This window comes from Budorcas taxicolor, chromosome 2 (assembly GCF_023091745.1).
Source record: "Budorcas taxicolor isolate Tak-1 chromosome 2, Takin1.1, whole genome shotgun sequence".
NCBI lineage: Eukaryota > Metazoa > Chordata > Mammalia > Artiodactyla > Bovidae > Budorcas > Budorcas taxicolor.
In genome coordinates, this window is record NC_068911.1 from 69,932,508 (window position 1) to 69,949,639 (window position 17,132).

Here is a 17,132-nt window from a genome sequence, read left to right on the forward strand (position 1 = left end):
TTCAGTACAGCTGCAATTACTATGTGCCATTTAGTTGGACTGGCCTTGACCTCAGATGGCTGGACAATATTTTAGCATTTCATGGCTGAGCTAAGGGAAGAGTAACAGACTTTGATTTTATGAACACATACCAAAAAAAGAGGAGAATTTGTGAGATCTCCTTGGTTAAAGGAAAGCCTTTTAGGAGAATATGTGGTCCTAAATGGTTCAACAGGGTGAATTTCTTTTATTTACCTTGAGATTGAGATATATATATATATATATATATATATATATATATATTAGGAGATCACAGCCAAGAGGCCTATAGAATACACATTTAAAGACATTCAGTGAATTCAGTGCCTATATATAATTTAGGGTCCTTGGGCCTTAATGTGTATATACCTTTTACTCTATTTTTCTCATTTATTTTCTAAATACTTAAGTTTCTTTTAAAAAGCTAAACTTTCTAATTAAAATAATTCCTTAGTGTGAGATGTTCAATTAAGCATTAGCATCTTTTTCAAGTTATAATTAATATATTATGATGTCTATGTTTGCTGATATATTTTTTTATCTCACAAACCACAAAGATTATAAAGACTGGAAGAGGAGGTTTTGTTGAGGAGATCATACAGGTGATTGTATCTTTGACCCGAATTCCTCCCAGTTCTTCAGAGCCTCAGTGAGCCAACATGGACAATCCATGAAGTTAACTTTGATTTACAAGCAGGGAGCAGGAAAACCATTTTGCTTTTCAATCAATTTACTCTTTCATGCCTTTTAGCACTAATGGCCTTGGTTATCACATTTGCTTTTTAAATTTTGTCATTGTTTTCAGTTAATAAACAAAGAAGGAATCCTTAATTAATAGAAAATTTTCTGAATGTAGTTAAGTATTTTGAGTCACAGCATTAAACAGCTTTGGAACACACACAAATCAATATAAGTTTAAAATGACCTTTCAGGCTTTGTGGCTGGTAGTAGTTTATTTAAGAAAAATAGAATACCTAGAACTTTAATAACTTACATTCTATCTTGATGTCAAATGAAATTTCTCTTTTTAAATAATACCACTCTTTAAGCTAAATTTATTTTTCAAGCCTACTTTCAGTTCAGTTCAGTCGCTCAGTCGTGTCCAACTCTTCGCGACCCCATGAATCGCAGCACGCCAGGCCTCCCTGTCCATCACCAACTCCCTGCTTTACCACAACAAGCCTACTTTACCACGAACTTAAAAATATTTTCCAAATATTTCTAGTGACTAAAATCCATATAACTTTTATAAAGTCACTTAAAAATTATTGCAATAACCATATTATTTCCCTCTGGATACTTTCATAGAATGTGGTACCACTGTCTGGATATACAGAGAGTGGTAAACATTATCATAAAGTTAAAGAAAAGGCAGTACTCAGTAGGTTATGATGACTTTCCGTCAACCTGTAATCTGTCCTTGTCTCCAGAGAGGTCATGTGTATGTAGAATAAACCGTGGGGTGATTACCAGAAGAGTACCCAAATATTACTTGCACACACCCTCCTCCTACCCACCAGGATTTTAGAGTCAGTTTCAAATAAATTTACAAGAACTTAGAAACAAACAAAGACTTTGGAAGACTTTGGCTTTGCCTACTCAAATAAATATGAAAAAAATTTCACATTCAGAAAAACAATCAATTATTTTGAAAGGAACATATAATTCCTTTCAAAGCAATATATAATTCCTTTCAAATGAATATGTAATTCCTTTCAAAGGACTATCACTACATGAATTGTTTTAGAATTTTTAGTTGAGCATAGGCTGATCAAATTGGTTTGTGGCTGGCTTTACAGTCCCCTTTAATTTTGAAGAAAATATGACCTAAATGATAAGGAGCAATATGCTTGGGTGGAAAAATGGACCAAGATCATACCCCAAAACATGGCTTCTTTAAACATCTCATTAAGAAATGCTAAGTCTTTTAACATGAAGTTTCACACTAAACTTTAAAAGTTAGAGTTATTACTTCTTATGACCATGTTCTTATTAAACTGCACTATTCAATTAAAATATAGTTTATCAACCATCCACCATTAATTCAGAACTGTGATAAACCTAAAAGATTTTAAGAGAAAAGACGACTAAGGTAAATGTAATAAAATTTTTATAGAACCATTGGAATTGGACTTTTACCCCAATAACCCATACTCAGATAGAATGGTTGCTTATATGAAAATAATATGTGGGACTTACATATTGGTATTGGCAGTTGATGTCAGCCACTCGCCAGCTAAACCAATGATATCCAATCCTGTGGAGAGCTGGTTGAAAAATCGAGGATGACCTAAAGAGGTGAGTAACAGAGAAGTATCAAGGCATACTCAGATTTTTCAAGCTGTCTTCAATTCAAAAGTTCCACTCCACTAGGCCACAGTGATGCGACCTCCATCCCAATGGCCTAATAGGGCTGCCCAAGAATACTGAAGGAAGGGCAGGTTGACCCACGCTTTATCAACATTTAGCACTGAAGATGTCTCTCAAACTCATGTTTCTAAAGCATAATGCTTTTAAATTAAAAATCCAATGTCATAAAAAGAAAAATCTGTCCAGTATCTTATTTGTTGATTTCCAGATGAGCTCTGCTGCTGTGTTTTTTTTTTTTTTTTTTTAAGTACAAATCTGGATGTGGTGGTCATATTTCTCTCCATAAATATTTCAATTTTTAATTTAACATCTCAAGCTTTTGATCCCCAAGTCAAGGTATACTCATGGAGAAGAAGAGGCTGCAGGCCTCAGAGGGGGCCTGTGCCTGTGCAGAGCTGATGCCAGCTCTGCGGCTGGTGCCTAGGCATACCATCACTCTCTGGGCCCCTGTGTCAGTCCAAAATGATGTCAAGCACTGGTGTGTTTTGCCCACATATAGTCGGGTGACTGTTAAACTACATATGTTGCTGAGGTGACCTGGCATCTGCTCTGTGAAACAGGGGCAGACACAGCCTCATTTCATTCACTGAGTTGTTGGTAGAATAATTTATATTATTATATAACTCAAAAGCCCTTTTCAACCCACCGCATGCTTTATCAGGCTTTGTTCTCGGCAACGGCAAATTCAGGATTATTGCCAAATTTTGGCCAATTTGGCCAATTTGGCGTTCACGGGAAAGCTTAACCCCACACAGCAGGTTAGGCTGTCATGCAGGAACCGTCGCGATAGATTACCTAGGGGTGTCTGACAGAGAACTGGTGTTAGAAAGATGTGCTGACCGCTGTGTTTCCAGCGGAAACTGCTGGTGCTTCTGCAATAACTGTCAGAGAGCTAATGTTGGAATGTTCCTGATCTAAGTCCTTCTCTTTGAAAGTCTGCCCTTCCCTCCATGTGACGAGGACTCATTCAGAACATCTGGACTAGGACTTCTTATAGCAGAATATACCAATCTCTGCACTCCAAGAGTCCTTGAAAAATAATACTGATCTTTAGAGAAAATAAAAGCAGCAGAAATAGTAAGCTTAGTGTAAGTTCAAGGCCAGATTCCAATTCATGTAGATCACTCTAAATAGCTTAAACTAGCTCATTTTGTTCTACTGTGTCTGTATCTCCTACAACATAACTAATTTTGTTGAAGTCCATTTAAATAAGTGTGTATGTACCTATGTATATCTTTAATACTCACTTGAAAATAAATATTTCATTTTAATACAGGTTTGAATCATAAATAAAGGCAATCACACCAGTGGACAATATATCCAAATCATGTTGCATAGCAAAGACAAAAGATGGACATAGACTAACAAATGCCTTCAGACAAAAGTGAAACAATATCCAGGAACAGATTAGCCATCAGACCAAGGTGAGATATAACTGGACTGACGAGCACACTTTTCTTTAAAAATCAGACGCAGACTATAATTGAGTCTTGGCCATCTTTCAGTTATTCAAGGAAGCTACCCTTATACCAGTGGTGTTGGCAGACTTCAAAAGCTTTTGGGATTCTTTGGCAAGCCTCGTTATTTCATCATAACCCTTGTTTCTAACATCCAGTAGTCTTACTCAGCTCTAGTACCACACCCTCTCCAGTCATATCTTCAAACGACTAGGAAGAGTGAGCAAGATAATAAAGGAGAGCGAGAGAAAGAGAGAGAGAGACAGCACAAGACACTACCAGTCATGGCTCTGGGGGCTTCCCTGTGGTGACAACTGTGCCAAGGACTGCCAATTCCCGTCCATCTGTTTGCCCAAGAGCTCAGGAAAGCCAGGATGCAGCGGGGAAAGACGGTAGGAAGAAGAAACCACTGCTTGATCCCTAGGCTTAGGAACAGCCAGACAGAGATCCCCAAAGTCTTTGAACTTGAGGCACTTTGGCCAGGATTACCAAGTAGAGAGAGCTCCTATAACACAGAAAGGAGGAAAGAGGGTATTACCCCTCCAGGGCTCCCCACTGGAGACAGTATTTGGTGCCTCAGAACCTCTAAACTCCACAGGATGGAACAGAATGAGAAGAGTGTATAAGTGTGTGACCATGGGGCCTGGAAAATAGAAGGTGCAGTGGGTTCAACCATGTCCCGTAAAACACACGTTCAAGTGTTAAGCCCTGATTCCTATGATTTCATTTGGAAATAGGGTCTTTGTGGATGTACACAAGTTAAGATGGGGCCACACTGGATTGGGGCAGCCAATAATCCAAAGAGAGAAATCTGGACACACACACGTGAAAAATGTCATGTGAAGGTGAAAGCAAAGATTGAGTGATACATCTGCAAGATAAGGGATCCCAGGGAATTCCCACAGCAACTAGATGCTGGAAGAGGTAAGGATGATCCCACTCAAGAGTCTTCAGGGACAGCATGGCCCTGCAGACACCTGGATCCTGAACTTCTAGCCTTCGGAACTGTGAGAGAATATAAATTTCTGTTGTCTTAAGTTACCCAGTTTGTAGCAGCCATAGGAAACTAGTATAGAAAGAAAAGGAAGTGGGCCCAATTCTCCCCAGTTTCAGGGACAGGCAAGCATAGGATTCATCAGAAATGAGGCAGGGATGAAAATGGAAGAGAGAAAAGAAGTGAGGGATGGACCATTCTGCTCTCTCTAGGTTGTGAATAACCTAAAATCAGCAATGAAACTCTACATAGAACTTGACACAGCACCATGCATCTGTATCCTTTAAGTCTATTTTTGCAACAATAAATAATAATAAGGCCAGTGTTGGGCCTTCCACCAACTGCCGGTGCCTCTGGAGGTTCTGTGGTCAGGGAGTACTTTGCTGCTTCCTTCACCAGGGTCTGTGTTTCTCTTTCAACATGACTTTGACATCCTGACCAATGGAAAAGGTCTGCTGAAGGGCAAAGGTGCCTCTGCAGGTCCACTTGGCCCTCAACATTACCTGTGCGGACCCCATATTTCAGGGTGTCTCTGCAGTCAACCAGGATCTGCTCCAGGGACTCGGGGTGGTCAGAGAGTTCCAAGTTGAAGCCCTCCATGCCTTCCAGCAGCTGGTGGGGGTGGTGGAAGTCCAGCACTTTGGTGGAGCGATCGAACGTCTTCCGGACATAGTTGAGGAGTATGTCCACCACCTCCAACAGGAACTGCACAGTTTGCTCCTCCCCGTTCTTAGCCGGAAGCAGATCTGAGGGGGGAAAGTCAGTGTGTGGTTATCACCTGTCTCCTATCTGGATTCCCTCAGCTTAGAAATCCCATGGTATCTTTATAGGCCTAATTTCCTCCCAGGATACATATGTGCATTATCTGTTGTCCCATCTTTGCAGAAAAATGTACATAATCATATACACGGAAGTGTTGCTTAGACTCCCTGGGAGTTCACAGACTTTCTGACAGTTAAGATGCTCATAAGTAGAAAGCTTTGAGAAGCCGCGAGCAGCCTACCACTGCTCAATGCCGCTGTTATTCATCTGGGCACCTGTCAGGCGTGTAATGTACAGGGCTTCTGTCTTGCTGCCCGAGTACCAGGCATGCCTCTGGACATCTGGCTCAGACACTGGGCTTTCGGTTTGGTGTTATTATGATGTGCATGATCTATTGCTGGTGGAAGGTGAGGCCTCTGTGGGTAGAGGCTGAGGACTCCCTGAAGACGGTGGTTCTTTGTGTCCTTAGACTGAAAACTCGAATTGGAAGATGAGGCTTAGGAGGGTGGGAGAGGGAACTCCTGCCTGTCTCTTGACCTTATCCTTTGCAGCTCGGCTTTTGGGATGCCAGGACGTGACCCTGTGTTCCAACTTTTGTTAGGCAGAGTCAGACAGGCAAGGCAGCCATAGAGAAAAGCGGAAGCTGTCAGTCACAGCTCAAGAACAGGCTGGCTGTAATGATGTTCTTTGTTTATTCTTCAGATTATCCCTCTCATATTTTGTGAGTCTTGTTTACTGTTCCAGTTTGGCCTCCATGGCTTGTGGGGAGCTCATGGAAGGAGGTGGTGATGCGTTTACCTCTGAGCTCATCGGGAAAGACTGGGAAAGCACCTGCTGAGACTGTAGTAGGGGAAGCAATAGTGACTGAAAGATCTTCAAAAGAAAAATGAGCTTTAGGACAGCAATTTGGTCATGAGGCCCAGTTACACAGCTTTCCACAGGGCGATTTTTTTGTGGTGGTAGCCACCACCTTGGAGCATAAATGCTAATAAGAGAATCACTGAATTTTCTTATATGTAAGCTTGTTCTGGATTTTCAGAGTCTATGAATCTATTATTTATCCCTGCAAGTATCTTTAGAGTTGATTGTTTTACTGATTATCCTCATCCAGCTTTCAAAGGATGGCGACCTGGACAGTATGGAAGGAGGGAGAATATTCTAATCAGACGTTGGGAAAGCAGTTTCATGACGCTTCAGAGGGAATAATAACTTCTTTTGGTAAGATCAGCAACATTTCAGGAGAAAGTAAAGAAACTCCAATAAGGAGCCTACTGGCTAGCACTGGGGCTGGGGTGGGGGTGGGGAGTACCTCGGGCGAACAGGTTGGAGAAGTCTGTCTCCGTGCGTCGGAAGCGGCCATCCTTGTCACTGTTTTCACAGGAAAGCAGGTTCTTGGAGGACTGCCTCTCCTTGAAGGCGCTCACAAGCCTGCTCTTCTCTTCCAGGCTGTTGGTCCTCTGCAAGAAGCCTGTAGCACAAGAAGCTGGGTCAGAGGAGGGGCAGCAAACTCCCGGCCTCACAGGATTAGCTGCCGGCCCAGGTTGACTCTCCAAGCAGGATCCTCGCATCCCCTGAGAAGAAGCCACGTGTCTGTGTTTTCAGTGTAAGGGCTCTGGCACTGCTCGCCTTCAGGCGGGGAGGGGGCAGTGTCAAGTGTCATCAGTGGTACAGACCCAGTCATGCAAGAGAGAAAAATAGTAAGTGAAGCCCATTCTCCTCTCTGAACATGACAGTGAATGCAGAATTAAGTCAATTGGACAGCTTCCACTCCAGTAACCAGCCCCAGGATGGGGTTTTAAGGGAAGGGATGCAAAGAGAGAGGATGCTGCCAGTACTGGGTTTACGGGCTGTGCAGCCAGAAGGAGAAGGAGGTGAGGACCAGCACTGAGCACTGGGGAAGATGCTTTCCTTGGGTATACCAGGTAAACGCTACCAGGGCTGAATGTAAGTTTAATTTTTCGGACTCAAACCTAAAGTACAGCTTTCCCTGTTCCCTCCCCCTCTTAAATAAAGGTATTGGAGAAAGAGACAAGAAAGTCTAAAATTTTATGTGTGGTGACATTTAATTCTATAAATACTTATTGAGCACCTACTGTGGAAAAGGACTTAAGCTAAGCATTTAGGATAGTGGACAAATAAAGATAAATGAGAGAGATCCCCTCTTCTCCAGGAGTTTACAGTTTGGCAGCTGGTGACCAACAATGTAATAAATTGAGAAGAACTCCATGGAGATGAACTCCGCGTCCAGGGTGGGAGTCAAAGCCCTCCCCTCTGCCCCTCAGAAGGGGTGGAAATCTCTCCTGCTCGAGGAGAGCAGTGCAAACATGACCAGCGGCAAACCTAGAAGCAGGCTGAGCTGGAAGGGCTGGAGACTCTGCCAGCCAAGAGCACTATTTCTTCCCTCAGTACCTCCACCCATCCCTGCTTCTGTTCCTTCCCTCATCTCCTCCAACTCAGTCTCAATCTTAGTCAGAAATACAACACCCTGAAAAGAGGAAGAAAGTTTTAAGTTTCTTGGTGACCCCAAAGCTGTATTTGTAGATTCCAAGATCCTCGGGAAGTCACAAATGTCACATGGCAGGCTTGGAGTAAAGTTCCAAGAGGTTGGAAGAGAGGCAGGTTATTCTGGGAAATTCAGCTTTACTTCCCCAGGACTGCAATTCAGTGGTGAGGAGTGGAGGAAGGAGGGATGCAGGGGGAAGGCCGGGGTGATTAGAATCCTCCCACATGCAGGAGCAGGGTCTATTTTTAGAGGGAAGAATTAAAAGGCAGAGGCACCAGGCCTTCCACTGTTCCCAGCACTTTTTAAATGTATCACTAAAGCTCTAAAGGATGTCAGAAGGATGGGGATACCCTATAATAGAGCTCCACACTTAGATGTGAAGATGGGGGTTGCATCTTCTCCCTCACCTCTTCTCCTACTTTCTGAATTCCTCCTTCGAACCCTTAGAGTCCAAAACCAGAAGCCCTCGTTCATTTACCAGAGGGGTGCAGGATCACCTGGCTCCTGGGTAAGACTGCTCCCCTACGCCCAGAACTGGCAGCTGTGGAGTCTCTCAGGCTGGAAAGACCATGTCCATGTGCCCTAATGGGGATAAGGTCCTGCCTTGCTGAACTCCCGCTCTCCAGGACTCTGACTTCTGACTGGCTCTGACTCACTCCCTGGAAAAGTCTCTGCCTTGAAACCCCTGAGCATCTCCTTTCCTCTGGGAAAGGACGAGGACCTGCACTGGGGCTTTGGGTGTTCTCTCTGAGAGTTCTTGACACAGGCATTCCCAGAGGCATCCTAATAGGAATGGGAGATGACAATTACAACGCAACTTTAAACCTGCATCCCATTCCTGAACCACACTTCCTGGAGTGGTGGCTCAAAGTGTCTGCCTGAAATGCGGGAGACCTGGGTTCCATCCCTGGGTTGGGAAGATCTCCTGGAGCAGGAAATGGCAACTGACTCCAGTATTCTTGCCTGGAGAATCCCATGGGCGGAGGAGCCAGGTGGGCTACAGTCCACAGGGTCGCAAAGAGTCGGACACGACTGAGCGACTTCACTTCACTATACCTCTTGTAATTATCTTATGCATAGCACAACTTATACTACATTATGAAGGTGAAAGTCACTCAGTCGTGTCCAGCTCTTTGTGACCCCATGGATTGTAGCCTGCCAGGCTCCTCTGTCCATGGAATGCTCCAGGCCAGAATACTGAAGTGGGTAGCCATTCCCTTCTCCAAGGGATCCTCCCAACTCATGGATTGAACCCAGGTCTGTAGCTCAGACGATAAAGCATCTGCCTGCAATGCGGGACACCTGGGTTCGATCCCTGGGTCGGGAAGATCCCCTGGAGAAGGAAATGGCAAACCGCTCCAGTATCCTTGTCTGCAAAATCCCATGGACTGAGCAGCCTGGTAGGCTACAGTCCATGGGGTCACAAAGAGTTGGACAGGACTGAGTGACTTCACTTCACTTTCACTCCTGCATTGCAGGTGGATTCTTTATCATCTGATCCAATACTACATTATAATCCATGATAAAAGCCATTAGTTTGCTAATGTAAACATTTAATGGATATGATTTTCAGAATAACACTTCTTTGGGAATGTATATGTTTTCTAAAATATTGGGAGCCTCAAAAAACGGTCAATAGCCCCAGCCTCTCTGGGCTCTGAGAGGTTCTGGAAGGAACTGTATGCTTCTCCAAGGACGATGAGGTGGTGGACAATGTCCTCAAGGACACTGAGGTTAGTGTTTTGACAACCTCCCTGGCTAGCAAGTGGTCTTAGAAGCAGAGGCCCCTGAGACCTGGTTTCCCTGGTGGCTCAGACTGTAGGTAAAGAATCTGCCTGCAATGCAGGAGACCTGGGTTTGATCCCTGGGTTGGGAAGATCCCTGGAGAAGGGAATACCCACTCCAGTATTGTGGCCTGGAGAATTCCATGGACTGTATAGTCCATGGGGTCACAAAGAGTCAGACACAACTGAGTGATTTTCACTCACTTTAAGCCTGTGAACAACTGGTCACTTAACAATCTCAGGAGGCAACGAGGCGCTACAACCTGATCAAAGCTGACTGCAGCTTCGGCTCTCTTCCACTTACCTCAGTGGGGCCTCTCTGGGCTCTGCTCCTGGTTCCTCACAGCTGACCCCAAACTCAAAGGCTGAATCAGCCCCATGAGTTGGGGGAAGTGTGAGGAATTAGAGAGCACTGGGTTCAAGCTGGTTATTTCCAAGCGGGCTTTGAACTGAGCCTGGCATAAGGCTCACCTGGCCAAGGAAGCAAGTGAGGCCTGAAGCCCAAGCCCATGCTGTCACCCATCAAGCTATAGCGTGGAATTGCATCTCCCTAGAGGAAGGGGCTCTTTTCCTGATTTTTCTGGGATATGAGTACCCTGCCAGATCTCTCCCCCCACTTCAAACACTTTTATTTTTGTTTCAAGAAACTGTAAGTATAGAGAATTTGAAATCTATGTTTAAAAGCTGGTGACTGACACAAAGTAAGACATACATGTAAACACACTGCATGGGGCTAAATAAAACAGCTTAGGGGCTGTAACTGGGAGCCAGTTTTGGAGCTCTGCATAAAGAAGTGGTTGAGGCCCAAGGACTCACCAGTAAGTCAGCAGAGCACAGAACCGGAACTCAGGGCTCCCTATATCTCCTTCTATTTGGGTCACACCATCATGCCTGTAAACCACCCTGCTCTCCACCTCTTGGCAAGTCCTGGGGTTTCTCCCGGCTGACTGCTCTCCCAGGTGATTCTGCCTCCAGAACTAAGGGTCCCACCGGTGAGACCAGGGGCCTTCCCAGCAGCTTTGTTTTTCTGGTTGGGGATGGGGATCTAGGAGAGGGGATAGGAGAGTGGAAGAGGTTGAATCTTGGCAAGGCACTGAAACGTTTAATGGGGGTTACCCAGGGCAATGGATTTGGAAATGAGAAGATGACCATTAGTCCCCTCAACCATCTTAAGGTGAAAGGTCAAACCAACCTGGATAGGGTCAGGCCAAGAGGGCATCTTTCAAGCCCACGAAGGCCTGGGATGAAAGCGGGCTGGGTCTCTGTGTGGAGGAGGGGACCGGCTGTAGATGGACGTCAAAACCAAAGACTGCACTTTGCCTCCGGGAACTAGACTAAAACGGAAAGCTCAAGCTGGCTCAAAGTACGGAAAAACAAATCCTCTCGGTGTTTCCTTTCGGAATCGAACGTATTGGAAAGCCTTCTAGCCTGTGGCCCCCAGAGCTTGCATACTAGCAGAAGCCAGTTTCCCGTGGGCAAACTGCCAGCCCTCTCCCGTTACAGGGGTTGTAACTTTCTTGAAATTAGTGTTGGGGAGGAGAGTAAAAACAGAAGAAACTCCCGAAGGATGGTAGCCCCCAAATTCCGCCAGAGCTCCTCTTCCGGGGAAGTTAATGCAAGCCTCTACTCCCCAGTTCGCGGACCCCAGTTCCGGGACACCTAATCCCGGATCCAGGGATGCTCCTGCCCCTCTACCCTTTCGGGGCACTTCGAGTGTGTCTCTCGAAGCGGCGTTTAGATTTTTTTTCTCCCAGACTCCCCTGTTACAGTCGGGGCAACAGGGGGCACCGCCCGGGACCAAGGCCAGGAAGCCAGGACCGGGATGGTCGAGGGCCGCCCTCCAGGCAAAGCTTGCACCGCGGGGAAAGCAGCCCTCGGCCCCAGCCGCCCGCACCCCGCCCTCGACCGTGGCAGGCGCCCAGGGCCCGCTCAGTTCTGCTTGCCCAGCTGCATGACAATGACGGCTGACGAAGCCAAGCGCCGCGGCCGCCGAAGGGACCTGGCGCGAAACGGGCTATTAAGTCGGGAATGGCGGCGGGGGGAGGGGGTTATTTATAGAACAAAGCTCGGCCGCCGCCTGCTGCCCCTGCGCGGGGACGCGGCCCGGGACTCGCGTGCAGGGGAGAGGGCCAAAGCCAAGGCTGGGCTTTCCCCGCAGAACGCCTAGGTCTTGGAGTTGAGCAACCCCTCCTCGCCGTAATTGCTGCTCCTCGGATCAAGGGGACGAAGCCCCAGAATCGCAGGGAGGGCGCCGCGCGGTCAGGCAGGGGAGAGTGGGTTTCGCCCAGAAACTGCTAAATAAGTCTTCTGTCTCAGGTCACCAACTGCCGCCGCCCTGGGGCCCCGGGATGCAGGGCCCCGGGAAGATCTGTCCCAGAGGCCACGGGCTCGCCGGCCTGCTCGCGGGGTTGGGTGGGGGCGCGCGCCCACGCCTGCGCCGCCGCTATCTCCCGAGCGCAGCAGCTGAGGGACTGCCTTTTAATAAGCCCCTCGTTAATCTTCCCCCGCCTGTCCAGCCCCTGCCCGGGGACGTCCGTATTTTCTGGGCCCGATAAGGCTAGAGATTTTAGACGGTGAAATGTATCAAGGAAAGCAAGTCCTCATTATTCAGCCGGAGCCACTCAGCTGTGTCCCTTCGAACAAATCTTTTTTTCCTTAAAAAAAAAAAAAAAATCACACCCCCTTGGGCGTTTTCATTTCAGATCCTCACGTCTCTGGAGAGCTGTTCTTTCCTCCCCTCCAGCTCCCAGATCTATTGTTCCTTCTTCTCTGACGAATCGTGCCCGACACCCCCTCTTTCCCTCTTGCGGCCCCACGCCCCCTTGGCCCCCTTTCCCTTCCCGCCTCTCCCTTCAAGGGCAAGCTCCGCAAAACCTCTAGCTTGCACTGTCCGCACCTCCTCCAGGCAGGCCACCTAGGGCTGCAGGCAATCCTTTCTTTTGGCCTCCAAGGCCTCAAAGAACGTTAACTGAATGCGTTTTGACATCTCGGGGCAAAAATGTCCAGCCGAGAAGCCCACTTTCAACCCGCAGTGGTGGAGGGGGAAGAGGTGCGACGCGTTAGCCACCGTCCTGGCCGTGTATCTCGCCTTGGGCCTGCTCTCCAGGAAAGCCAGACCTTTTACTCCACCTTCGCGACACACAGGCCGAGCGCTCCGGTCAGAACTGCCCCAGCGCGGGGCACGAAGAGCGAGGCTGAGGTACTGGGGCGCTGTGCTCGTCCCCAGCCAGGGGAGCCCTGAACCCTGGACCCTATCGGAAAAGATCCCTTGGGAACAGGTCAGGAGAGGGCAGAGTAAGGTCAAGACCCACAGAGAAGCGTCTCCGCCCGGCGTCGGGGCTGTAGACACTTCCGAAAACATGCAGAAGCCAGGATTCCCTTCCGCTTACATCCCACTCTCCCAAACCCGCCAAACCAGCTCGCCTCGAAGCCCTTTGGGGCCCAGCGGGCCCTTTCACTCACCGCAGATCTTCAGCCCCAGTTTTCTGGTGCATCCATGGGCCACGCCGCACCAGGTGTCATACGCTAGAAAGCAAGAGACGCGCGTTCAGTGAGGCTCGGACAGTCCGGGACCCGGTTGAAGGCAAAGGTGTTCTGGGGAGGGTAGGGGCAGGTCTTAGCCAGTGAGCCTCATTGAACAGCTCTTTCCCCAACGAGCTAAGAGTCTGACCTTTGGGCTGACAGAGGGACTCGTGCCCTCAGAGAACCCACCACAGTCCCTTTCCGATTCTAGTTCAGATAGGGAACAGTGTCTCTGAGAGGCCGCGCGCCCCGCGCTCTGCTGGGCCTCCAAGCGACCCCAGCCGTTCAAGTAGAGTAGCCGCCGAAGGGTCGCGGAGTGGGACAGGGCTGGCTCCTCAGTTGCGCAGCACCCACCCGCAGGCCCTGTCCCTTGGTCTCTGCCCGAAGGGCGACCACAGCAGCTAGGAAAGGGAACACAAGAGACATCTGGGACCAACGCGTCTCATAATTTCTTGGCGGGTCTCCAGCCGAGTGGCAGCTTAAAATAAACTGGCATGAAATGGGGTCGCGGAAGAGTTCAGGAATTAATTGGGTGAAAAATAGTATTTGACTAGATGATCGGGCTCGCTTCGCTGCTCTTCAGTGGGACTGGGGGAGTCAGTAAGACAATAGTGCGCCTGGGGTCTTCATCCCTGCCCCCTCTTCCTAACCTGCCCCTCATTAGCCCTCCCCTCCGGCATCTCGAGAAGTAAAGGGAATCAGACACTTTTTCTCGAGGTCTAAATCGGGGACTCAGGAGCTGCCGTATTCTGACTCCACAGTGTCTATCCTGCCTTCAGGGTTCAGCTTCCATCCAGGAGTACAGGGGTGCCTGAGGAGCCCGCATGCGACCTGGTGTGCTGGGCCTAGCGAGAAATTCTCCTCAGATTCCTCATAGCAAGGCGTCTCTAGTCCCTCCCATCCCCCACCCCGTCCTGGCCGGTGCCTTCACCCCGGCGCGAATGTTGGCTGCGATAAGGAGAGTGACATCCATTAAACCCGAGGCACAACAGAGCCTCAGCGGGGAGAGGAACTAGCCCGATGTCAGAGAGACAGCGTGTCACAGATGGAGTTCCTGCATCAGACAGTAAATCAGTGCGAAAGCTAAACCCCAGTTACAACACCTTTCGGGTAAAGTGCTATTTCCACCTTACAGAGCTTTCACTTTAAACGTCATCCCACCTAATCCTCATAACCCTATGAAGCAAGAGGAGTGTTAATCTTAAGACTCATTTTTACAAGTAGTAACAGTGAGGCTCAGAGAGGTGAGGAGAGTTTTCCAAGGTCACTCAGCTATGGCTTGGAGTTCAGACCCATTGAACTGCCTTTTAGAGTTGGGGATTACAGTGAAAGAGAGAGTGAGATGGGAAGAGGAAGTGAGAGAGCCCCTTTGATGTAGGGAAGACTGAGTTGTCTAGGGCAAAGAGGCGGGGTCGCTGCAGTAAGAGGTTGTGTAAGATTGTGTGAATTAAGCAAACCCACTTCTTAGGAGACCTTGGAGGAGCAGAGAAGTGGAGCCAGCTGGGCAGGCGAGAGTGGGTAGAGAGCCAGGCGAGTGAGTGCAGCCTGGGATGCTCACCGCAGCTGGGCTGTTGGGGCAGGAAACAAGACAGGTGCTTCTCAGATCCTCAAACACAGGTTCTGCCTTGGCGAATTCCGGGCGTGACCTCCAGGCCATGAACGAACTCAGGTCAGTGCCTCTGCTGGGTCTGGACCTGGGTTTGGGCACATGGGCTCCACTGGGGGCTGCCTCTGGGAAGGAGGGGTATGATGGGGGTGCAGGACTCAAAGGTGGATGAATACTATGGATACTCACCCTTGCCAAGGCAGCAGAAAAGGGGCAGGAAATGTGGAGAGAACTGGAAAAGAAATCCGTCTGTGCCTCAGCAACAGACAAAGGCACTAAGGCCTCCGAGCAGCTCTGGTGGCCAGTGTGCAGCTCACCAGCCGCCAAGACTGGCGGCTCTCTTGAGTCCTTCTTTATTGTGTGGGTAATTGTAGCTTCCCTGGGGGTGGGGCATGGGCGCTGCAAAGGGAACTGGTAAGCAGTCTAAAAATTTAAGAGGAGGTCTCCTGCCAAGAAGCCAAGGGCAGCACCTATGGGTAGGATAAAGGGCTTACCTGACCACTCCCTCCTCCGCCCCCTGCCAACCTTCCTTGTTGAGAACAATTGATGTTTTCTCAGGCTTATAGAAAGTGCCATAAAAGCGAAGCAATGAGCCCTCTTTCCGATCACAGTACCACCCTTAAGCCCCCTTTTTATGCAGAAATTTTGGGGCCCTTACTCTCTGGAGCTGATAGATTTGGAGGGAGACCATTTCAATCTAAAGTGGAAAACGGAAAACAATTTTTTCATCTTCCCACCTCTACAAAGAGGTAGGAAATCAATCCGAATTAAGCCTAGATTCTACAAATGGGTTGAGGAGCCACACCGAGCTAGGGATGGGGAAACATTAATCTTCCCGCCACCTTTTATCTGGTTCCCCCTTTCACCCTTTGGGAGGTGTCCACTGCTGACAGGTCTCCTGCCCCGGAAAAAAGAGAGGACTGCTCTCTCCTTCTGCCCTGGCAAACCTTCTGGGCTCCGCCGTGTTCCCCACTTCTTGCCACTCAGAATGCGGCGCACCTTTTTTTTTTGTCTTTGAAATGTAATTAATTGTCTTAAATGTCGAGGCTTAATCTCAGAACGTTTTATGCTCCTTTTTCGCCACTGGCTTCTCCCTCACTCGTCAATAGCTCGAAGCAAATTTGGAGCAATTAGGGACCCCGAGTTTTCTAAAAGCTGCAATTAACGTCGAAATTTCCGCTGATTGTAGACTTCCAGGGGGAAAGACGGAGTGGGAGGGGTCAGATCTCGGCTCAACGAAATGTGGAGATAGAAAACTCTATTCCCAATGAGTCTCCCAGCTCGTCACACCACCCCGTGCACCGACCCCGGTCGTCTCACCTAGCAAAGAAACCACACACAACACAACACAACAAAAACAACACTCTCACCGCGCGTCCTTCACCCGCAGCGAAAGATCGCCGCCGCTCCGACCCTGTGTGGTTCCCACTCTTAGCGCCCTGGAATCACCTAGCATCCCTGGCAGTCTAACGACCTCTGGTTGGACCTGGGTCAGGGCCCCATTGCTTTCTAGCCTCCATCATCTCCGCGCTCCCCCTTCCCTTTACGCCAGCGCAGACTCCTCAGGTCCCAGCGCCCCCATCTTTCCTACATTTGATAGGAAACCGGAGCAGGACCTACTTGTGGGGCGCAGGTTGGTAGTATTGGGGTCCACTCCCGCGTTCGAGGAGGTTGCGGACGAAGAAGGGGTCGAAGACGCCATCAGCTCGGTCGTCCCGAGGCCTCTGCTGTCCGGGGTCCTTGGCCGGTCGGGCACTAGAAAAGGCTGCAAAGAGATTCGAGAGCTGTATGGGGAAGGCTTCCGGGGTCCAGGCGCGCGGGAGGCGATTGAGGGGCTGGGGGCGCGGACGCTGCCGCTGAAGTCTGGGCTAGGGAGAGGCGAAAGGAAGGGCAGCTGGCGGGCAGGGTTGGGGGAGCGCCAGGCTGGGGACTAGGGGAGAAGACGTGCACGCGAGCTCTGGGATTCGGGCGCTCGCAACGTAGCCCCGGGCTCCTCTCCAGTCTGGCGGCGCGGTGGCGCGACCTGGAGCGCAGCGCTGAGACTAGGGGAACCCAAGGCCAGTGCAGGTCGCGCGGGTTTGGGCGGCTGGGCTAGGAGGGCTAGGGAGACTCAGTG

General features: G+C 48.9%; 1 protein-coding gene across 1 annotated transcript in view; it reads right to left on the reverse strand.

Annotated features, from left to right (window-relative positions):
• Positions 1-16,742, reverse strand: part of GAD1 (glutamate decarboxylase 1) — a 35,912-nt gene extending 19,170 nt beyond the window's left edge. The window contains exons 1-5 of the mRNA XM_052660065.1: positions 16,637-16,742; positions 13,351-13,413; positions 6,911-7,069; positions 5,343-5,585; positions 2,218-2,308 (exon numbers count right to left, since the gene is read on the reverse strand). Coding sequence (XP_052516025.1) covers positions 2,218-2,308; positions 5,343-5,585; positions 6,911-7,069; positions 13,351-13,413; positions 16,637-16,718 — 638 coding nt within the window. The 5' untranslated portion in view covers positions 16,719-16,742. The remainder of the gene's footprint in view (positions 1-2,217; positions 2,309-5,342; positions 5,586-6,910; positions 7,070-13,350; positions 13,414-16,636) is intronic.
• Positions 16,743-17,132: the final 390 nt, after the last annotated feature.